Source organism: Falco punctatus (assembly GCF_963210335.1).
Source record: "Falco punctatus genome assembly, chromosome: 8".
In the NCBI taxonomy this organism is placed as follows: Eukaryota; Metazoa; Chordata; class Aves; order Falconiformes; family Falconidae; genus Falco; species Falco punctatus.
In genome coordinates, this window is record NC_137588.1 from 52,754,441 (window position 1) to 52,779,505 (window position 25,065).

General features: G+C 40.6%; 1 protein-coding gene across 1 annotated transcript; it reads left to right on the forward strand.

The window, feature by feature from the left end:
• Positions 1–658: 658 nt before the first annotated feature.
• Positions 659–20,066, forward strand: IL12B (interleukin 12B). Its single transcript, XM_080398109.1, has 7 exons — positions 659–2,733; positions 3,510–6,188; positions 8,122–8,403; positions 9,549–9,666; positions 10,695–10,888; positions 11,717–11,862; positions 13,192–20,066. The coding sequence occupies exons 2-7, from the start codon at positions 6,107–6,109 to the stop codon at positions 13,315–13,317; spliced, it is 948 nt and encodes a 315-aa protein (XP_080254235.1). The 5' UTR covers positions 659–2,733; positions 3,510–6,106; the 3' UTR covers positions 13,318–20,066.
• Positions 20,067–25,065: the final 4,999 nt, after the last annotated feature.

Here is a 25,065-nt window from a genome sequence, read left to right on the forward strand (position 1 = left end):
ATGAAATAATATAAATCACTGTTTAGTTAATTATATATAAAGAACGGTGCTCCCTTCTCACTGCTACTACATTAATAATAACATTAATAAAACTTGATCTTTGGAATTAATCTCCAAAACAATTTCCATGCATAAGTAGCCAGATGTTGAAGGAAATTCCATATAAAGGAATCATACTGATTATACACTTTATATAAATCTTCCTTTTACTAAGGTTACACAGTTTTTTTTCTTGGATTATGGTGAAATAACTGTGTCATTCCACAAAGCAAAAATTATCTGTCCTTCAAAAGAGGGGAAAACTGTTTTCAAATGGGCAATTCTGCCAAAAAAAATGTTTCCATTGCATTAGGAGAAAGCAAAACATGGACATAGAGTTTCCACCATTCTCTTTCAGTGTCATAGGGGAAGTAGGATAAAATGATGGGAGAGAAGCTGCTCTCCAAATTTCCCCTTAAGAATATATGAGCTCATAATGGAAAACCAGAGTGTCATCAAAAGATGTTTTCACAATCTTTATGTTTTAATATTTAAAAATTCCTCTGATGGATCATAGCGAACTATCCCATCATGGAAGTTCCACACAGATGTGTCTGTGCTCCATAGCTGGCATGTAGCATTCTTGACATAACACTTGGGTACTGTAATGTGTCTGTGCTCCATAGCTGGCATGTAGCATTCTTGACATAACACTTGGGTACTGTATTGCTCCATTTATCCTGTAACAAGAACTAAGCTGAGGCAATTATGTAGGCTTTATGCACATGTGTGCAAGCATACACTTTGAAAATGTGTGTTTACTTATATTAATCATTAACTATTCATGTTTCAGAACTAAGCAGGTATTCAAAGACTACATCAAGTTGGACAGATGCTTAAGCTATGCATTAGCGACCTTACAGTCAAAAAAGAAAAGCCACATTATGTGGTTGACATCAGCAAACAGGCAAGCTAAAATGGGTTGAGGAAGATGTAGGCAACACGTATGTAAAGTTACTTGTGCCCATATTTATCTGCTCAGCGACTGGATGCAGCTCTCAAGTTTTCTTGGTCATTGCTGGCTTGCTGTTAAACTGGTGTGTTATCTCAGAAGCGAATTTCAGAAATCTGAAATTGTCTTCAATGGGAACAAATTGTTGCCTAACCTTGATTCAGCCTGGGCTCTTTCTCCTTTGTGAAAGGAGAGCTGCCCCCAGTGCTTCCCGAGGGCTGCAGCTGGAACAGGGTGGGCTGCAGGAGGGAAGGGCTGTCACTGTGCCCCGAGGCTTCCTCCCTGCCCTTGCTACGAGGTTTCTCCTGGGAGGAGAAGCAGCCGCATGGGAATATGGTGCACAGCCCAGCCTCCTCCTGACATACGTTTCAAAGGTAGTCAGGGGCTGGGATCAGAAGGAGACACTTTTGTCACCTGGAAGGATTTGGATACCTTTCACTTGCCTGTGCCCCAGCTGCTCCTGCCACACCTTTCCCAAGGGGCTTTCTCAGGCTGCTGTCCTCCTTCTGAACAGTGGAACAATGGCACAAGTGTCAGTGTCCTCACGGCCCCCCCCTGGCAAAGTGGCCTGGGTAACAGCTGTTAAGACAGGAGCGTGAATATACACAGTGTATGTCAGTGGGGGACCCAAAACTGCCTGGGAAGACATTTGTCCCAAATGATCATGTAAGAGAGGAAGACGAGCATCAGCCATGTGCAAAGATGGTACATGTGCTTGTAAGCCACACGTCCTCCCAACGTGTCTGTGTAAGACCGTCTGTATGTGTAGAAGGGGGAGATTAGAGCTTTTTGGGATAAGTGCAGGGTAGAGATGTACAGGTGTTAATGACCATTTTGGAAGTGTCTAGTACTCTGGCTTATCTGTTTTATTATTGATACGGAATTCTCAGATGAATAGTTCACTGGTTGCTTATCAATTCTGTGTCAGAAATAAATCAATAAACCACTCTGATACAGATTCAGTACACAGTATGCGAAGGGGGCAGTTTTTCTCTGTGACAGAGGCGCCGTTTCAAACCAGCTTCGGCAAGCTGCGCTCACAGCCTGCAGCCCTCTCGCTCTGCTCTTACCCAGCTCTGGCCACCAGCTCCAGCAACGGGCAGCCTGGGCTGGTGTGTGACGTACAGGCTGGGCACGCTGGCCTCAGCAGGGAGGTCGTTAGGCCCATTGGAGAATGCAATACTCTAATTTTGTGTTTTGCCACATGGGAGGGAGTTAAAGCTAAAGTTAAAGTTAAAAAAGGTGTCTGTGATCCTACTCAAGCCGTGTTTCTTTGAAGAGGCTGGCTAAGGAGAGAAAAGGATCCCATGGCAATCCTGTATGTCTGTGTGAAGCTTTCAGCACCGTTTATCCAGAATCCTGAAACTCCCCCCTTTCAAATTAGAGCATGACACCCTGTCTGCTGTTTGCCCCCCAGATGGGTGACAATAAACAGGAACCCCATGCACTGGGAACTGCTGGGGGTCATAATAAGTTTATCTCTGCTAATTTGGGTTGTTCCTCCTTTTTTTTTCCCAGGTTCTTGCTGTATTTGGGGGCACCAAATACGCAACATATTGCAGATGTTTGTGTTTCATCTGTGTGAAGGGCTTCTGACAGCCCATTGACTATAGCAGGAGGGACAGACACCATCTTTCCATTGCTGGATTACTACATTATCGCTTTGATCCCTGGGCTATGGGAATACTCCTGTCACTAGAGAGCACACAGGATACAATTGTGTCTCTTTATGAATTCCTAAAGTATGTCTAGGTTGAATTTCAAACCATATATTTTTTTTTTTTGCTTCTATAAGTAATGTATTTTTTCTTGCTTAAAACTTTTCAGTCATCTTATTCAGGTTTGGAAGAGGGCTAGAAGAACAGCTCAGTTTTGGTTTGCCTGACAAATAAAGTGAATTGTTTTCTATCATTTCACAAATAATAAAAAAATCAACAGAAACATTCTCCTCATTTTCAAAGCATATGTTATGTATGGGGCTTTGCTTATGCTTGAGTAGAGGTCTAAAAGGAACATCAGTTTATAAAGAAAAAACAATAGCTTGTATTTAAAAGCTGCAACATAAAATAATGCGACAATCTCAGGTTTTTATCTCTTAAGACAGAACTAATTGTTCATTTTTTGTTTGTCCTAAGTCTCCATTTTTAGAATAAATATAAATCTAAAACAGCAGCTAAAAATTAATTTCCCCTTTGCTTTACTTCTGATTGATGTGGTAGCTGGGATTTTATTTCATGTAATTATTGCTTTCGTGCTTACCAGGTAGAAGTAGATTTAGTTTATTTAACTTTCTCTTTCTGTCTTCATAATGTATTTCCCATCAGACAGTTTTGGTAGTTTATTTAGTCTGTATTTACTCTTCCCCAGATGATGAAGAGGCAGTATGAGAGAGACAGAAAATCAGGCAGGAAAGGAAATGCCTCTGGCATAGCATAAAGGTCATAGTACAATCTCATAATCTCATTTCCTCTTTAAAGTTTACCTGGGAGTCCCAAACTTTTTTTTTTTTTTGCTTTAGCTCTGCCACTATGTAAAAAAGGAACTCAAGCCACGTGTTGCAATTCTGTGGTATTGCGGTAAAACGGAGCATCCCTTTCCTTTAGCAGTTTAGATTTATAAGCGAGCCAGCACTTTGCTTCCTTCAGATCACAAAACCAACCTGCCTGGCAACTTCAGCCAACAGGCACCGCAGCAAAAGGTGAGAATTCCTTTCTTCTCTAATACTGGGGCAACACATCTGGTACTAGCTGCTTCAGATGAAACCAGTGAAAGCTTAAAATTATTTATTTAGAAGGGTATTTAAATAGTTGTTGTGACATTTTTCTCAGGACAGTATTTATATCCTTACGTGCCTGAAGTTAGGCACATAATGTATATATGTTTATAGCTCAGAATTGTTATCTAACTAACAGAACAGCTAATGTTATAAAGTAATAATCTTTTGTATCTTACCAATATTCATGTTGCTGGGGTGTGTGCATCGACAAATAGATATTGGTGGTCAGTCTGTTCTCTGTTTTAAAAAACACACACCACCATTGGCTTGGCCCTGCCTTGAGCTGGGACTGGTCCAGGTGACATCCAGAGGTCCTTTCTGGCATAAACTATAACTATTCTGTGAGTCTTCATGAAGGAATCTGTGCTGATTTACAGAAGCTCGTGCTCCAGATCACAGGGGACATATGATATTGCCATACCCTCCTCCCCTATGAAGTGCTTAGGCAAGTGCACTAACTAGTGATGTTCAGAAACTGAGTTTATTTCGGATTAATTTTTCACTAAAATTTTGAGATGGGGAGAGGGGGTGTTCCCCGCCACCACCTCAAAAATTGAATAGTTTTCCATGAAAATTGTTAACTTTTTTCACCAAAAACCTGAACCGTGAAGCTTTTCCCTAAAACCAGAAGGAACTTTTTGGTTTCCAAGGTTTCAATTTTGATGAAAGGTTAGTACAACAAAGAAGGCATGTTTTACACCCTTCTCCAAGTTTCAGTTGATATTTCAGATGCTGGTTTTATGAAGCTTAGTGATGAATGGCCACGTTACAATGAAAGAAATCAGCATCCTGATTTCTGCAAAATGTATTTTTCTTTCACAAATGACAGATAATCCTGCTTGCAGTAGAAAATCATTAGGAGCTAAGAGTATTTGCCTTTTAATGAAGCAATATACTGCTGATAGGCTGCCTGATAGTATCTGGCATTTCACAGGCCTGTGCCTGCCTCTAAGTACAGATGCAGACACTCTCTGGATACTACACTAGTAGCTTTGGCTCCCATCAATAGCTGCTGTGCGGTGTACAAAATCAGAGGGCGCGTTTTCTTGGCCTCAGTCCAGAGAGAGCTGACTTCTGATCAAGGTTTGCTAATAACAGCAGGAGCTACCAGTGAGTAACAGATTTGATGCACATACTCTCCCTCCGTAAACCCAAATAAAAATGTTTCATAGCACATGAGAAGAAATCAGGAGCACTACTCGCCTTTCATTGGAAAAAAAGAAACTGTTTGGGAGGAAAAAAAAAAAACGCAAACCACTCAATTTTGTGTTTTTCATGTGCATTCAGATTCCCATGGTAGTCAGAACAGACTTTGAAAGATACATTCACCAATCTCTTTTTCTAAGTCATGTTCCTATTAATTTGGCTTAATCTCCAGTTGAAAAAGGTCTGAAAATGTATCTAAATAACTGTCGTTAATGTTTTTTATGCAGCTGGTAGTTACTACAGCATTTGGCAGCTATGTTTTGTGTTTCGTGGGAGCTCTAGCTGTATTTTGAATTCAGGACAAATATACATTTATATATTGTATATACAGCTATATACTTATATATTCTCAAGGGAGATACATGTGTATGTATCAAATGAACACAGCAACAATGGTACACATATCCAGCCATCTCTGCAAATATAGCTGTGGCACTGAATCCAATAGGATTTTTGCCTGATATTGCCTACACAATTAATTAGACTATGCAGCCTCGGGTAGATACTAGAACTAAGTACCAGTTAGACATGTGTCAATACTGATGCCAGCTTTACACTGCGTTATTGACACTGCCGTCGCTTGTTCTCACAGAGATGGTGAAGACTGCAGTCGAGCAAAACACTTCAGCAGGTCCTTAACTTTATTCACAATCCTTTGTTTTAATAGGACTACTGACATGCTTAAACCAAGGAATATACTTTTAAGCTTTGTATGAATATGAATGGATTTTAAATTCCATTGATCCTTTAGTCCAATGCCTTGTTCGTGCAGCTAGCCTCACTGGCACCAGCAGGACTCTTCTTGTGTGAGGAATATTTAACTGAGGGTCCTGGGAATGCTTCTGAGCTCCTGATCATAAGACCTATGCACATAACAATTTCCTCTAAGTTCCATGATTTCTTCTCTAAACTGGTTTGCAGTGTGAATAACAAGCGGATCAAAATCTTGGCTTGAGCAACAGTACAAACCTGATATTCAACTTTTGTGTACTCTAAGCGTTCTTAGAATGGGACAATATTTCTTAGTTCACTGGAACTGACTCTATCTTATTATCCTGTCCAACCTTGAGCTCAATTTCAGTACACACTCAACAGTCCTCAGTGAAGTTTAGTAATTTATTTTTTCTCTACAGATGTCTCATCTACTATTTGCCTTACTTTCATTATTCTCCTTCGCTGCCCTTCTGGAAGCACAGTGGAAACTGAGGGAAAACGGTAAGCAGTCTTCACGTACTGAGACCCGCAGCTGACTGTAGGACACAAGGGTATTTCAGAATTATACTTGTTTCCACAAGCACAGAATTTGTTAACTATAGTATCCTAGGCCAAGGTTCTTCCCATTTGCTTGTGAATAACTAGCCGACTAATTGGTATTAATGGAAGAAATATTTTAAAGTCCTAAAATGTCAAACAACAGCCATTCTGAATATTTACATTAGAAACTGTCTTATTTCCTATTCCCTGTTCTCTTGTTTCAAAAGTTTTAGTCATGCAATCTAGAAGCAGAGATATTACCTTGTGACTTAGCTAACAGTCCACAAACAAGTGAGGAATTGTCAAAAACAGTATTTCACAGTAAAGCCTAAAACCTAGAAATAGTTTATCTATATTTTCTGGTTAATAACGTCAATGTAAATACATTTGTGAAAATATAGCGTCAGTAATAAACGAACAAATCTTTTGAATAACTTACCAGAAAATAGGACTAAATTCAGATAATCAAATTTGCTGTTCTTATTCACCCAGTGTAGCTCCATAACCCAGGCTGTCTTCAGTGTGATTATCCAAAAAGAAGGACCCTAATCAACATGAGAAAAGCATTGCCAATCTGATTGTGTTTTCCTTGTAACAAGTAATTCAATTACTTTTCCCCGTATCTTTACATTAAAAAATTATTGATCTTGTAGGTTTCCTAGGCAATGTTATGGTGCTGAAAACTGCAAATATGTTTTTCAGGATTGGGAATAATCTTTGTGTTTGAAGTCTGTAAGATTTACCTTGCCTGCGCTTCAAATACCCAGAGGCAGTTTGGGAAGCTTGTTGCTTGTTTTCTGCCACTTTAGATTCAGCATTTGACATGTACTTCTTAGAGTTTCTTCTTTGCAGTAAAGTCCTAAAGCTTTCATTCTGGTAGTGAAGTGCTCTGGTGGAAAGGTCTTAGATCTCACTGGAACTCTGATTTCCTGAGCTGGGTGCTTGCTGTGGTGCTGACTGAGAAACAAATTTTTTGCCATGTAGAAGCCTCTGGGGGCACTGAACATGGCTGGGGAGCCTGTGACAACAGCAGTGTATCTAAGCCACGACAAATATGAGAACTGTTGCCACACAGGAGCGTAAGTGAAGTTCTTCAGCCAACCACTGCAAAGAGACAAAAGACAGTTTCCTTAACGGAATTGTTCCAAGTTACTTTGTTATGTGGCGTTACTTCAAATTTGGAAAAACCGGCAGGGCACTTCAGAGTTACAAGCTGGCATTTAGGAGACCACATCTCCCTGTTGCAGCCCGCTTAGCTCTGCTGTAGCTCAGCGATCCCCAGTCCCTTTGTAGTTGCTCCATGGGGACCAGGGTGATGGGAGTACAGACTGTTCCCTCTAGAAAATGGAAAGCAGCACCAGCTACAGGCAAATACAAACCACATACTCAGAGCTGCCCTCCTCCCCATCACTCACCTTTAATGATCTCAGGATTCACCATCATAGACCTTTGCTGCTGAAGAGGGCAAAGCATCATAGCTTTGCACCATAGCAAAGCACCATAGTACGGAGGGGTTTTACATGCCATCTTGCGAGCAAAGGCCACCAGCCACGTACAGGAGGAATACCTGGGCTTAGGGTGCACTTGAATCCTCACCTTTAAAGCAAAGGTATCTGCCTACTTTCCATGGTTGTGAACCACTGTAAGATTCTCTGAGAACATGGGAAAAAAGCCACGTCGTCCCTATTGATCAGCAGGTTCTAGATGCACTGTAAATTTCTAACTCAAACATCTTCTTGTAGTAAAGATTTCCAGGTGATGGTGAGGCACTGGCAAGAAAGCCAGAGATTTGTTAGCAGTTTTCCCAGAGAGTAAAGCTGGAAAAAAGGGCTCAGTTCAAGCCTCACACTTAAGTATGAGGTGCTGCTAACACGTCTTTCTCTGCAATGTCCAGTGTATGTCATTGAATCAGAGTGGAATGATGAGACACCAGCTAAAAGAGTGAAGCTCACCTGCAATACCTCTGATGAAGCACTGCCAGTTTACTGGAAAAAGGACACCGAACTGAGGGGAACTGGAAAGACTCTGATTGCTGAAGTGAAAGAGTTCCCAGATGCTGGCAACTACACCTGTCTGACAGCTAATACCCATGAAATCATCAGCTATGATTTCTTCCTCATAACTAAAGTAGACTCCAATGGGCAAATGATAAGGTCGATTCTGAAAAGCTTTAAAGGTAGGGTCATAAGATGATGTGATGTATCTTGCTCAGCTTTCTGCACCAGAGCTTTGTGAGGGCCAGAGGGCTCTGGAGAAATGCATGAGAAATACCCACGTTAAAATAGGTCCCCCTCAAACGCTTTACTGACAGTGAAGGGCAAATGATTCCTTCTGTGGGTTTGCATAGGGTGCAGCTGATGAGCAGCGTAGGAACCGGTTGCCGTGGGTTGAATGTGGGACTCCCTAGACCTATAGGATGGAGTGGTGGTAGGAACAATTAGATCCAGGATAACATCAAGATCACACCACTGCTTTTCTGGTGGGGGAGCAATAGAGTGGCTTTGCCTCCATCTCACAGATCCAGCACTCAGGAGAGGGTTTGCAAAGCCAGGGCTACGTGATTTGACAGAACCAGGAACCGACCTAGATTTTGAGTGCTGTCATTTGGGCTTCTCCATTTATGATTAACCCACTGGGACAAGCCTGTGATGTTTCGCATTTTCTGCATGAACCTCGCTCATGCAGTCCCTCACTGTAGTGCCAAGAACTTAGGCATCTCCAAGGCTTTTTCCCTGGCTCCTGAACCCACATATCAGGTCCAGTAGGCTGGTCTGCCAGTCGGCTACATGCAGGGTACAACATAGAGTTGAAGATCTGCAGTGCTGGGCAGCAGAAACAAACCACACACCTACAATGAGGCCTCATTCATTTCTCACACTGGAAACATTCCCCATCAAGGGCCCTGGTGTGTGAAGCCATGGGATTTTCCACTGCGTGCGCCCTTGCAGGCCGGGGAACAAACACCGAGTTTGCCAACTGAATAGCTGCAACCTTTCCTTGTGAAAGGAGCAATGGGTTTATCTATAAACATCTCCTTACTGACAGCTATCCAGCAGCTTGGGTATGCTCTAGCTCCTGCCGATAGCCACGTAGATGTGGTTGATGTGGCGCCACGTAAACCAGCCTTCAGCCACTAACTGGTTATATGGCTTTTTAGCTGCAGGTTGGCTGCCCCAGGGGCAGCATGCGACTGCGTCTGCCTACGTACCCACCCCCTGTCAAAGCAGATGGGAGTCTGTAGAATTACTGTTTCATCTCTGCTTTGACCATTTTGGCAAAAAGAGTAAATAAATCATGTTTTCTTTTTTTTTTTCCGTCTAGAGCCAAACAGGACATTTTTAAAATGTGAAGCAAAGAACTACTCTGGAATTTTCATATGTTCATGGATGACAGAAAATGAGAGTCCAAATGTGAAGTTCACAATCAGAAATCTAAAAGGGTAAAAGCTTGTACTTTCCTTAACAACCTCACAGTAAGGCTGGAACAGCCCTCGTGTTACTGTGTGTAGGAGATTCTGGATTTTAGGCTATTGAGGGCACGCAGAAGGCAAGGAATCCTATTTCCAAAGCCTGAACTTCTGCAAAATGTTTAGAGACATCACTGGGACTAACTTAACTAATAAGGGTATGGAAGTTGCTCAGAAATTAATAAATACTTGAAAAAGGAGCAACCCTCAGTGGATGTTACAGCTGCTACAGTACAGCCACAGAATAACTTAAGCAATAACAAAAACAGTTCATGCAGGGGAGATAGAGGAAGTTGAGCCAAAAGCAGAAACAATCATAGCACTGTGTCCCTTCATAGCAGATCCAGTGGAATTAAGGGAGTGGGAGGCTGCACCCACTGCAGAAGCCACATGTCCACTCACAAGTCTCTGTTGAGGAACACTGCAGAAACCTGCGAGGGAAATATGTGAGGGGAACCTTGTGGGGATTTCCTACCTCCCACTATTCTGGGGGGTTTCTCCAAAACATGGAGTGCTGCAGCAAAGGTCACTTCAGTTTGTTAAAGAAGAAACAACTGCAAAGCATTTTATTTTGCTGAATGCAAAAATAGAACCAGATTCAGGTAGTACTTTACAGATAGCTTTTATTATTTATTTCCCATTGGATACATTTTAGCCTTTCCTTGTTTCTTCCAGCAAGGTTTTGGAAAGGGCTAAGGAACAAAGGAAGATACTAGAGCTTGTCATGGGGCAGTGATAATAGAAATGAGACATCCCGTTTTAGGTTTAAACACTAATTCCTTCTGCAAAGGCAGGGGAGCTTGTGTGATTTTACATTAATGTGTAATACAGCACCGAAAACGTAAGAACTACCACTGAACTGTTCCTGCAGCTGATGAAGCGCAGCTGTAAAATAATACAGGCAACATCAAAATATTACCTTACCAACTACGTTTTCTTTGTGGCAACAAATTCTCAGAACAAACCAGCATTTCCAGTACTTTTCTCTGTTCTGTATTCAGCTCTCAAGGAGACATAACCTGCAGCAGCCCTGTAGCTCACAGTGATAATTCCGTGACTGAATACACAGCCCAGTGCCAGAAAGAAAACTACTGTCCATTTGCTGAAGAGCACCAGCCAATTGAGATGTTCCTGGAGGTTATTGATGAGGTGGAATATGAGAACTACACTAGCAGCTTCTTCATCAGAGATATCAGTGAGTAGACCAGGAACCATGATTAATTCTTAGCGTTATTCTCACTGCTGATAGTGGAACTAACAACGGTATCTGATCAAACCAAGCTTGGGAATCCCTGCCCTATTCTACTGTAAATCTGTATCAAGCCCCAGTTACAGGAACAGGGGAAAACAAATCATAGCAGCAGTCCGGAAAAGGATGAGGAAGTGAAGAATCAACATCTCCCTAGCTTGTGACCTCCAACCCTCTCACCCCCACAACTCCCAGAAGTTTCTGTAGCATTCTCTATTAGATGGACATGGTTTGGAAGGGGTATGTGAAAGAAATCAGAGAATAACTAATAACCCATCAGGCTCTTCTCTGAGAACAGCAGATTTACTCAGATAATGATTAACACCGTGTATGCTTCCCTCCTGATGCATTCTTACAGATGGGCATTGAGGGCAGATGAATAGAAAATGACAGGAAATAAGAGGACCAGTTGTGACCATGATGCCACAGGGCACAGAAAAATGAAGCAGCATCCTAAAGAAACAGATGTTTTGCTAAATACCCTAACAGTCAGCTGGGATATCCCTCTGTGTCCAACAGAACCCTCTGCAACCTTCCAGGCAAAAAAAAAAAAAAAAAAAAAAAAAAAGAAGGATCTTACCCAGAGAGACACTCTGGGAGTGTTCTTGATTTTCAGTAAGAAGCAATCAAGGCAGTTCTTACACATCATGTCTACTCTCTTAATGTCAGGGAGGCTCCCAAAGCTGATTTCTATAAAATGATCAACAGTAATACACCAACACCTGCTATTATGCTGCTAATGTGAATTAATTACTTCTACATTTTCTCTTGCAGTAAAACCTGACCCACCCCAATGTCAGTATGTGGCCACAAATGGAACAGTGACCTGGACATATCCCAGAACATGGAGCACACCGAAGTCCTACTTCCCTTTGACTTTCAGGGTCCAAGTTGAAAGTACAGAGAAACACAAAACACAGGTGGAGTTACAACATTTGAAACACAATTTTCTTGCTTGAAAAGACAGTACAAATAATATAAGCTAACTATGCAAGAATCATGAACTAAAATAAAATTTTAAAAAAGGGTGCTGAGACCCAAATGTGGCAAGGTTCTGTCTTGGCAGAAAAAGTTCTCCTTCCCAGTTCTATGAGCAGTAAGATCCAAGCAACACACTCTGGGGTGGATGCAACACTGATCTAACTGGGGAGATAAAATCGTGCCCAGCATTGTACAGCTGCGCTAGTGTGAAAGAAGTATTTACTAACTCATTAGTAGGCTGTGTGGGTCCTAATGTGGGAAAATCCCAATTTCCAAATCAAGAAATCTAGGATCTGTTGCACTGTTTTCCTTGTATGTTGTTTGTACCTGTGTAGCTCAGGCCTTCTTCATAGGTGAATTGGCAAATAAGGAATCAGTGACTCATTTGGTAGCATTTCTGTGGAAACTGGTGAAGACTACAGTCTTTGCCACTCACTTCTCAATTATTAGTTAATTTCTAACTAAACATTTCTACTCTGTATTAGCTTTAAATCACAAAATGGTTTTGCTTCTTTTGCTAATGCTAATGGATACACTAAAGGGTACACGACAGCAGTGTGGTGATTTGCCTAGGCTGGCAAAGAAATCAACAGCAGACATGGAAAGAAATACACAAACCAGCTGACCACAGTGCAGGTCCTTAACTACAGTGCTGCTCCTCCCTGGTTCAGCAGTTAGAAAAGTAAAAAAATGTAATGATCATTCCAGTTTGTCGACTGATTAAACCGAAGACACTAGAGGATGTCTTTTTCTACGCGAAAAAAAAATTAGCAAGCCTGTACCAGCAGATGGGGCCATGCCCCTGGTGCCGATTCCTTGATTTTGGTAGAGTTGTCTCGTACAATCCCTTAGGTAGAGAAACTGGTGAGTCTATGGAGTGCTTCTTGTATCAGCCACAACTCCTCGGTGGGAATTTCAACGATACTGAAAAGCAGCAACTTCTGTCTTTTAGGGTTCCTGCTCTGGGGGAAGAAGAAAGCAGAGAAAAACCCAGATAAACAAATAAACCCTTTGCTTTAATGACGGTTTCAGTTTGGGGTTTGGAACATATTGCAACACTAATTTCAGTGGGAACTGGGCTTTTTAGTTCTCACAAGTCCTGATGACTTTGGTATCTGTGGGTGAAGATACTGCTTTTGAAACAACAGACTACTAGAGGGCTTTGGACTACGTGTGTTTATTGCAGTCTGTCTGGCCCTTTATGGTATGTTCTGCTTGACCTTTACAATCTGCTGATGGAGCTGTGCCCCGTTCTTCGTTCTTCGTAGGTGTATGATACTGATGAGCAGTCTATTCAGATTCCAGTGACTGGGACAAAAGACAAGATCTCCGTCCAGGCCAGGGATCGCTATTACAACTCATCCTGGAGTGAGTGGTCTGCACTTTGCAGGTAAGACTTAAAGAACCTTTTTCTGGAGGAGCAGGGATGATTCCTTACTTAGGAGAGTAAGGAGTCTGTGAAATTTTGCTTCTTAAATATTCATTTATTTCAACTTTCATCATAACAATTTTTCGTCTCCTAAACATTTTTTCATGAAGTAAAGTCCTTTTTTTTGAAGGACTATAGCTGGGCAGGTGCCTGACTCTCATCAATTGAAGCTGAATCCCTAATCCCCATCAGACTTGGGACCATGGGAACTTCTGAGCCTTGCATTATGTGGTCCTGAGTCCTTCAGAGAAACTGAATGCTGGCATTTCATTAGATGGCTCAGACCAGCAAAGCTTTATTGAGAAGTGAACTAAAAATCCAGGTCTGAGGAAAAAACACATAAATGTATTGGGCTGTCTAAACAATGATTCTCTTTAAAAATAATACTTGAGGAAACAATTAGAAACCATTTAAATCAGAGATGAAACAATGGATATAGGTCCATGGACACGGGCAGGTTTCTACCTAACTAGGCAATTATAAAATATTCTTTAAGAAATAGATGAGCAGTTGGCCATTGCCAGCGTAACTCATGCTGATTTTTATCCTTTCTGTTCATTAATAGCTTATGAGTCAATGTTAGGCATCTAAATACAGCAGACAATCCATATACAGCCAAGTTTTTCCAGTAAAAAGAGAAAGGGAGTGAGAGAGAGGATGCATTTGCTATTAGAAAGAAAAGCTATTAGCAGCTTCTGCTAGTCCTAGGAATGGCTGTTTTCTTATTCTATGAATTGATTAGGGTTCTCTGACAGCTCTAGATTACTCTCAGCCTAGCTATCCAGGTCAGAACATATTTTTAAATATGGAAATAGCCTCCGTCAGATCAACACCAAAAAGAATTACGCAGATTATTTTTTTATCTTCTTCCTCTCTTCTGTTTTGTAATTTTGAGGTGGGTGGGTTTTTTCAATTAGATGTGGACGCAAATCTCTCTGACCTCCAAGCTTCCAGAGCCACACTGTTGGAAAGGTGTAAACTTTTATTTGAAACACTTGAAACACCTGAAACGAGATCACAACTGCTCTGTGAATCCAGTCCTCATTGGTACAGGGGCATCTATAGATACCACTGGGAACTGAAGGAATTTTTTTGAAGGACTATAGCTGGGCAGGTGCCTGACTCTCATCAGTTGAAACTGAATCCCTAATCCCCATCAGACTTGGGACCACAGGAACTTCTGAGCCTTGCATTATGTGGTCCTGAGTCCTTCAGAGAAACTGAGTGCTGGCATTTCATTAGATGGCTCAGACCAGCAAAGCTTTATTGAGAAGTGAACTAAAAATCTAGGTCTGAGGGAAATAAAGATAATTTTTATGTATATTTTCTTTCTCTTATTTTACAGATAGCCAGTAAGAGATTCTAGCAGAATGGCACAAAGCTCCTAAAGAAAGACAAGAATGAAATAGCGCAAGAACATAAGCATAATTAGAAGAAAAATCTGCATTTGAGTTATTAATAAGCCATACCATATCTTTCTTGCAATAGATTAATATTGTCCTGGTGCTGGCAGCTCTTTTAAGCTCCCCAGTTGAGTAACAACTTTAGCATACATCATGTTATATTAACATGTAGAGTATTTTGATATCTTACTGTTAGCTATTATTGTAGGTTCTGCACGTTATTTATTTATTTATTTATTTATTATTATTTATTTACTTGACATGACTTGCAATGCCAGATGATGGCAGTTGCTATTCAAACGGTTTCATATGTTAATTTATTTGGAAAGTAACTTGCTGAAAGAACTGGTTTAGTATTCCATTATTTAACTATTAAATTATTTAATTATTTGTTTTTATTTATTTTGTTGACATGTGTCAGCATATAAAGCCTTGGCTGCATGTATCATGTATCAGGGCCATCCTCATCGTCCAATCTGATGGCAGATGTTTTAGTAAAAGAAGGAATTGCAAGTTCAGAGTCCTAGAAATGTTAGCTGCTGCATTTTGTCAGCTTTCTGTGCCTACATCATGTTGATGCCCAGCTGGTGAACACTGCAAATGAGAGACCAGCCACTCTCAAAGCCCCACACTTGCGGCTGAAGCCAGGCTGCAGTGGAAGCAATGGGATAGCTGGCACAGAGGCAGCTTTGAGGTGCTGTGGTTGAAACAGTCCTGTTGCCACCTCTCAGAAGGGAAATGGGAGCCGGTAGCTGAATAGAACACCTCCTAAGCAAAGCTCCCTTTCTTTCATACTTGTGATCGTTGGAGGCTTTATTCAGGCACTTTATTCAGTGACCCATGTGTAGCCAGCACATCCCCTGCAGTGGAGATTTCTGACAATAAAATTCATTCAGACCTGTCGTGCCACAGGCAAACCCACAGGGCACAAGTAGTCAGGAATCTGCAACTGAAACCAAGGCAGCTTAAATTACGTAAGTTTAATTGCAGTATATCTGATATTTCAGAAAGCAATTGTTTACTGGGTTTATGTGGATGTTAAGCATCTAATTAAAATTAGAGTTTTAGAACACAGATTTTTATATTTCATTTTGAAAGTGTTTCCCTACTACTGCAACATGTGCTAGGTGTCTTCACAGAACCTTAGGTAGGAAAAACACCCTCAGGTCCTGGTTCTAAATTGCTTACAGTGTAAGTCTCCAGGTCTGGAAAAAAGCAAAAGCATGTGTTGAAGCCTGTATGTTTTTGTCAAACCACCTAAATCCTGACTTTCAGGAGGGCAAAATAAAACATTAAAATATCTTTGAGGATTTAGGCCTCAAAGGATTTAATCCCCGATACAGAACCACTGAAATTAAAGGAAGACTTCCATTGTGACCACGCTTCCTTTTTTTCCAGTCTTAGCAAAGGGTGGTTAATTCAAGATACTTAAACATTGAAATGTGGGAAGTATCAGATATTACAGAAAACTTGATAATCTAGCTACAAGTGCTGTTAGTATTTATTAATATTAAATGTACTCATCTTATTTCTGCTATAAATGCAATTCACTGTGCTTGTTTTACAAAGGAGCTTACAATAAATACATCTGAAAACAAGAACATTGTGTTTACTTGTGATGTTTTAAGAAGAATGGTTAATATCACTCTTCCCTTTCCTACCAGAATATTAAACGCTACTTGTGAGGCACTGTTTGTAGGAAGAGGTATTATTACTGATTAATTTTACCAAATTCATGGCCTGTAAAACTGTACAGGACAACGCAGAAAAGTGAAGTCTGTTAGTCAGCATTCTCTTCTAAAGCTTCTTCTGCAAGCGGAGTGATTGTGTCATTCGCAGTCTCGCTGAAGTTCACTGGCCTTTGTGGTCGGGAGGTTTCCAACTGAAACCAGGCTGACATGTAGCTTGAGGTCTTTGAGGTTTCTCTCTAATACCGTTGGTACTGTGTTCAGAATTAGTAGGACCTTCCTGTTCTCCAGATATCTGGGCTGAAACCCTGGCACCGTTGAAACCAAACATTGAAACCTCTCGTTAACTTCGTTTCAGCCTAGTTTTCACTCTCAGAAATACTCAGGCTAAATTTACAAGTATCCTGACGGAGATTGTATGGATCTATTACCTTTAGAGGAACACGCCTTTCTGCCGTGATCCCTTAAGGTGAGTTAAACTTTCCTACACGAAGCTTTTCTGGCATAGATCATGAGGTAATGAGGAGTGGGTAGTAAAGCAAGTCACCAACATTTCAGCCAGTTTTTCACCCAGCGTACAGTGCACCCATCCCAGCCAGGAGCAGCCAGTTTCTCCAGGAGATGCTGTGGGAGATGGTGTCAAAGGCTTTACTAAGGTCCAGGTAGACAACACCCACAGCCTTTCCCTCATCCGTTACATCAACTTAATTGTAAAACAGCTGCTCTGTAAGATATAAAGTTCACTTCAATCCTTGATTATCTATTTCCTGGACCTTATATGGGTCCAAGTGCCTCTGAATATCTGCTCTAGAAATTGTCACTCTCCCATCCCCGAGGAACTCTCTAGATAGCATAAAAAGGTGTTAATGTCACAGTGGAAATATTCACTATGGTGGCTCCATACACTGGAGATAATTTCCCAACATACTCCATCTAGTCAAGAAAATAATAGTTGATGTGTCAGTTAATCCTTGTACTTCTCTTTCTTAATTCCTCGTCTCGCTGCACTGCAAATAATTTGGAAACCTTATAAACGTCATAACGTATAGACTAAATCAGGCTGCACAATGTACAAAATTGCCCCCCAAAAAACTTTAGATTGCAAAATCAAAGCTTCTGAAATGAAATGATAGAACAGAGTTTATTCCTGAGGCCCCATGGTATAAGTCATTAATCTTATCGACACGTAATAGGTTTTCTGCTGGACCTCTGTCTTGCGCAGTGACCCAGCCTTCTCTGGGAAGGGGCAGCTCCTCCAGCTTTCTATTCATACTCGTCATTCGACACGTGGCTTTAGGTTTTGCCGACTGCACCTCCCTAAAGCTGCACTGAACAGAGACCGATTCCAGGGCTTTTTGTGAGCGCTCCTCATCTTAAAGAATGCTTTACACATAGTTGGTGTACTTAATGACACACTGATAGATTGCAGCAGGAGCTTGCTATCCTCTTAAGTGCTTCAGCCATTACAGCTGGGTAAGTGCTTGCTAAAGGGGAAAAAAGGCTTGTGACTAGTTCGGGGTTCTGTGAGAGAACACAGATTTCGGGTCCAAATGCTTCACATCCACCCTTCCTTCCATGTTGACCTTCCTCCTATCTCTCTTGTTCGTAAGTTGTAGCTTCTCTTTTATAAAAGTTGTAATATTTTTAATAGAGGCAAAACCAATACATGTCTTCTAACCTTGTTCTGAGACATGAAAAAAAAACTTAAAAGAAACCTTTCCTCAAATATGTCAGTCTGACTTACTTCAGTGTAACAGAACTTCAGAGTCCTAAACACCTGGAAAGGTGTTTCCACAAAATAGAAGGCAGTTTAGTCATATTCAATGCTTGCTGTCCAATTCATTCAGTGATGAGAGTTAAGCTGTTCATGCCTGCTTTGCGTGTATCTGTGAAGAATCAAGTCATTCAGAAACATCAATGGTATGACATTAAGTAACTCAAAGGATTCACAAGCTAGTTGCACAATAGTAGGTATCACAGCCTTGTAATTGATCTTCAAGAGATGAGAAAATACAAATAAAAATAATAAAAATCAGCTCCAGCCTTTGCAGAAAGTCATGGTGTTGGGTTTTTTTAGTTTCTACAGTAACGTATGAAAACTTCAGCTGGGATCTGTCCCAGCTTGACACCTGCAATTTTAAAGAAAGGCTCCTTTGATCTTTCTTAAGGTGTGGAAAATAAGAAATTCACCTTCCTTCAGGCAGATACCCAAATGTTTTGACACAGTTTGATGCCTTAAGAAATACATCACTTGGTTCTCAAATCTTCCATTGAGCAAGACTTTAAAAGTCTGATACAGTAATTGCACATGGGTGGACAACCGTAACCACCCACACACAGTAAGATTGAAGGAGCCCGTGTACTGTGTTGTGTATAAACATGCACTGGAATCACTAAGAGGTCTGAATTCCCACTCGTGACCATATCGGTATCTGTCTTGGCTTGTACATTTTTCCCAGGTGCACATGGTGTGCGAGACTGTATTTTTCCTATTCCATGTGCCATTTTTTCAGCACTGTTGATGTCCTCAATGCGAGGCATTCCATCATATGAATGGGAACAAGCTACTGCGCATCAGTGCTTTCTGGAAAGCAGCCAGATAACATCCTCCCCTGCAGAATAAAGCAGGCACTTAACTAATGACATGCTGCAGCAGCATATTTGGCATCACATTTGTGCTCCATTTGGGACTCCAAAAATAAAAGCAATACATCAAGAATTGTGACAAATGTTCCCACTCTCAGAAAAATATGCACTAATATTTTATCAGATGTAACAGGCCCATTAAAGTGAATAAACATTTGTTCACCAAGTAATTGCTTTTTCTTCTTCAAAGTAACAACTTGGAGAGGTAAGAAGTTAGGAAAAGACAAGATATCATGATAAAAGTGGAAAACTACCAGAGACCCACAATTAACATACCTGTGTTCAGACAGTACCTCCCAGCTCAATGGAAACCAGCATAAGTTTGCTGATGAGGCCAAAATTTCCCTCACAATTTTTCAATCCAAACAGATTATGTACCATAAATTTCAGAATTAGTTTTAGATACGGTGAAGAGGCCTTACACAGCTCTGGAAAGTAGGTATTACTAAACAGATCTGAACACTTGTTTGCCAACAAGCAACATTTTTTGCAAGTAGCTAAAATAAATCCAATGTGCTTGTCTATTGCCTGTGTCTGCTTTGTCATATCTAGAAATGTTAACTTATAAGGACAAATATAATGTGCCTCAAAGTCCCCAAGCAGCTGACTGCCAGAAACAGCTGGCATTCACCTACGAGAATCTCAGAGTCAGTTCAGGTTCGAATGGACCACTGGAGGTCACCTGGTTCCCCACATCCCCACCCCGCTACCAGACCATGGCCAGTTTAGAACAAAACCATTTTTTTAATATATCAAATGATCTCTCTGGGCAAGTTGTTCCAATGCCTGACTACTTTCATTGCAAAATTTGTTTTCTTCACATTTAACTGGAATTTCTCTTGCTGCAATTTACGCTATTCTCTCTCACCTCAAAGGAGAGTCTGGCTCTTGTTTTCTCTGTACATCCCTATAAAGTAACCAAAGACAACAATGAGGCTTTGCCTTCTTTCTTCAGAATTAAAAAAAAAAAAACAAAACCAACAACAACAAAAAACCCAAATCCCAACTCAAAAAGACTGAACAAACCACTTCTTTCAGTCTTTCCTCACATGACACGTACTTCATCCCTCTAAACATCTTGGTGGTCCTTCACTGGATTTGATCCAGTATTTCAGTGTGCTGGAGGACTCAGAACTGGACACAGAACTCCAGATGCAGCCTCACAAGTGCTGAACAAGTGGAAAACAATGCTTTATTTTTTTTACTTGATAATTACATCCTTACTAATACAGCCCAGTATGCAGAGCTGGACTTGTACACTGTAGGGGCAAACCATTGACTCATGTTCAACTTGTCCAGTAACAGAAGAACTGCTCCCAGTCTGCTGCTGAATGTTCTCAAAGACAGCACTCTGACCTAGATGAGCCTTTGGCCTACCTGAAGATGACAAGTCTCAGGTTGTCAGACCAGCTCTGTATGAAGACTACCAGGGCAAACAGCAAGTCTCTGCAAGTTTGGACAGAAAGATGCCTCAGATGAAGCATTTTTTTAAGTCAAAGTGACGGTTTTCTCCAGGTGGCTAATGTGAATTCTGCCCATTCTTAAAGCAAGACATATAGATTCAGAGGTACTTCTATATCCTTTTAAACTGGAGTTGCAATAAATGCTTTGTGGCATTCCTTTTTACCAAATTTCATTTTGAGATTTTGCATATGAGTATTACCTCACCGCAGAAAGTAAAACAGACTGTTGCCTTCTGTGTATGGCATTTTTCTTCTCAAAGCTTCACAACAGCTTTGATACTTCAAAATGCAAAAATCTCCAGAATTTCAGCTGACCCCGTGCTGTGCCCTGCTTGTAGCGTAGCTGCTATTTGCAGACCCTACACTATGTCACAGCTTCTCATCAGAACCACATCCCCCCTATCCGAGTGGTCTGGGCAAGCCCTACAAAGCTCAAGGTCCACTGCTCAGAAAATGAATCTTTGATTCAAAAGCCCTAATCGAAACATGTAAATATTACCAGAAAGAAAACATTCACATCATGGCTTTCCTGCTGTGTGGCGTAGAATAAGTATCAGGAATCCTTTCAATAGCAGAGTAATTTTCAAATGCTACGAAAAATCTGATCCAAAATCTGCTTCCCTCACGAGCTTCCCCTCTAAAAAACATAATAATAAAAAAAATCTCTGTTCCTTTCTACAATAGTCCCCAGAAAAAATTTCCTACATCAACTCACAAATTGCAAAAAGATGTTTATATTCTTCTGCTAGAGGGCTGGGATGGATACTGAGGTTGCATCAGACAGTACACGCTGCAGCACTGTATTAGGCAAGTGAGCATAACCAAAGTGGCAAATTTCCTCATACCAGTGTCAAGGAACCTGCGTGTTCTGTCAAGTTCCAGCTTTACAGTTTCAAGAGATCCTCAAGACTCTTGTTTGCTCAAAACTATTCAGACTAGGAGTACCTTCTGGGTTGGTTTGGGTTTTGCTCTTCTTGCCTAGTGTCGGTAATTGTCCATCAACCAACTGACATGTCCTGAATATCGCCCGTGAGTTTATACACACTCTGTGCCAGGCTCTTCAGAAAAGTTTTGGGCTTTACAAAACAAAAATTTCCCTGACATCCCAAAGCAGCAGAATCCAGACCAACCACAATTTAAACATGGCCTGTCTTTTGTGATCTCCACCTCACAGGAATATGCACAGATGTCCAAGTTAAGAACAAAGCAAAATTTAAAATGAAATCTCTGAAGTAAAGGTATTATTGAAAAAGTAACCTACAGGCCTGCAGCTCAAACCACATCTTTACCTATGCTGGAACAGGAGTTTGATGGCATTTTCCCCCTCCCTTAAGTGATGAGAAATTAATCATTTATTCATTACCTATATTCTAAGGACAAGATGATGCATATCCCTCTTGGGATGAGTTAGCGGGGCCCAAGGACTACTTGACCTATTACAGCCTTTTCTGTAAGAACTTTCGGTCCTTCTCTTAGTGAAATCATCATATATGACCCTAACTCCTGCACGGGGAGAAAGCCACAGGCTATCTTGCAAAGTAGGGAAGGTGATCACTGAAATACTGTGAATTGTAATGGTGTGCAGGGATCTTTCATATTGAGACAGTTTGCATATCTACATTGCAAATCACTAAAGAGAAGGGAATTTTGGAAGGATGGGCTCCAAGAAAACTATAGGCTCAACACACCACATTACCTTGAACTTTATGAAAAATTAAGACCCATTTCCCATTGTAACAGTGCTCCTGGTCTCTATTATAAAAGCCAGGAAATGATGCTTATTGATTGTCACTAACACACTTGTGTGCTGGATTTGTTTAAAGAATCCCCCATGCTATGACACCTGTTGTCTGGAAATAGCAACAAAGGAGAAGATGGGCAAGCAGAGGAATCTTCTCCATATCTCCATGACAGCAAACCAGGCAGTCAGTCAGCAAGATGCACAATGGCTGTGAACTCAGCACTTGTCTTTGCTAGGCAGTGCAACGCAGTATCTTTGCTCCTTCTGTCACAACGCGTTGTTTCTGATCTGGTGGAACTTTAAAGGCTGAACAACACTGAAAGACTGGGAGATCTTCTGGGCTGTGGGTGAAGGTGGTGGTATTCACACGAAACACAGACTTTTCCAAGCAGTAACCACTACCACAGAGCAGTCTGAAAGGGCTCCGTGCGTAGTCACATCAACCAGCATCACCTCTAACCACAGCTAGGGACAAGAGTCTCCAAAATTTCCAGAGAATTAAACATTTCAGCTCAGTTGAATCTTTTGGTTGAATCTTTTGGAACACACCCAGTAAGAATTACTTTTTCCCTGGGAATTATGTTTAGCTCTAAGGGTCACTATGGCAATAACAGAACAGCAACAAGTAACCACCTTACTGAGTCACTCCTTGAACTCGCTAATGGAGACAGAATAGCTAATTAGGCAAGGGGCTTAGCCAAAGCATAATGCATCTCCTTTATCAACACAATCCACGCTGTGACACTCATCTTTCCCTGTACTTATGACCTTCATATTGTACAGAAGACATTCTTGCCGACACTACCCATGGGCAACACCTTCTTCTAATTACCTTCTCTACAAGGGGGATTTCATCATCAGGGTTCCTGCTCTTTGTGTGTGCATATATATATATATATCTGCTCTCACAGATGCATGAATAGACATATAAGCTAAGTATACTGGAATACTTAGAGCACAGATTGGCTGTGAAACAGTTCAAGAACCCACGTGTGCCATGAAGATAACAGGCGCCTTTGTGCTCCTCATCCTGGCAGATCTTTGCTTATCAAGTGAGTAACCTTTTTTACCTCCTGATATCTTATAGTTCTCATGTTCAAACACTGCAAGATTCTTACTGGGATAGTAAGCAATGGCTTCTGGACTTGGGTGGCAGAAAGCAAGTGAAATTTTATGCTTGTGCACTATGTAGCAAGCAATATTGCACCACTTTTACAGTTGCCAGCTTGAAGAGATGAAACCTATTCCTTGACAGTGGTGTGAATCAGAGCTGCATCCTGCATCGTAATTAAAAAATGAACTGTAAAGCCTCAGAACTAAAGCAGGTTTTTACCTATTTTTTTTTTCTTCCATCTGAGCAGGGAGCTTGGACTGATGAGGTCCTTCTCCTGCCAATCTGACCAAGCAGAAGATGGTTGATTATGCACAGGCCACATAATATGGCTAGGAATAACCTCTTTATGATGTTAATTTGCCAGGGTGGAGAGACTTTTGAGGTGCAGGTTGCTCTATGGTAAAATAGGGAGCTGGGAGGAATTTCTTGGACCTTCACTTGGCAATTTTGGTTTTAACAAAAACATGAAATAATAATAAAAATATATAGAAAATAAGAACATTTAGAGTGACAGAAAGAAGAGAGCCCAAATCTTCTTTGCTAGTAGTATAGCAGTTCAATAAAATTATGAATATAATATGAATATGAATAAAGAAGCAAACAAATGAAAATGTAAATACCAAAATTATGATACAAAATAATCTTTTTCCATTTTTAATAGCTCTGAAAAGTTTGCTTTCAAAATTGTCTCAAAATCAAAATTCTTATGAAAAATAAAATGGCATGCTTTCGATGGAAGCTGTTCTTTCAGTGTTTCATTAACTGCAGAAAAATACATATTGCTTTCATAAGAATTCCAGCAAATCCCTTCCTTGAACTTTATAGTTTACCTTGTCTGCATTAAAACTTTATTGATCAATACTTTTTGAGCTACATTTTTTTTTTTTTTTTGCATTCACTGTCAAATACATAGTGGCTACTAGAAGATTACCAAAGAAAAAATAACATCTTAATGCTTTTGTGGAAGTGGGTTAAATCTGATCCAATTCCAGAATAATGAAAACTCAAGTCAAACTTCTGGTGACATAGACTGAAACTTGACATGGAGCATTACTTATGCTAGTTTTCTTTACCCTGGACAACTTTATTTGATGACATGATGTAAGCAGCTCCATGAAAGGAAGTTTCACTGGAAAGCTTAATGGCTTTAAAGATCAAAAAAAAGCAACATTTATTCAGAAAGACGAGTGCTAGAGGGGTATTGCTACCATACGTTTTCTTCCTGCTCCTTCTGTGCAGAAACGTCTGCTTGATAACTTTTATCTCTTGGAAGCCACGGAATGATGATTATAGGACTGGAGAACAACAAAATACATTCCTAAAGAAAGTAACAAATGTGTCACCACAATGGACACATGCCAATTTTACCTGATTACTTTCAGAGAGGCGTAATTATCATTATTTTGAAGGAGCTTTTTGAAGCCCCACCTGAGAACTGGGTTCCATTATATTAGATGCCATATGTGTACAAAATAGAAGGCGATCCTTCTGCCAAATAGTTTAGAATCCATATCAACCTGCAAGGGAAAACACTTTTAAAAGCAGTATTATGATCCAAATTGCATTATCATTATTATATATATTTAATATCATATTTTAATGAAGATATTATCCTCATTATTGACAGAAAATCAAAGTATAAGGAGACCACACGATAC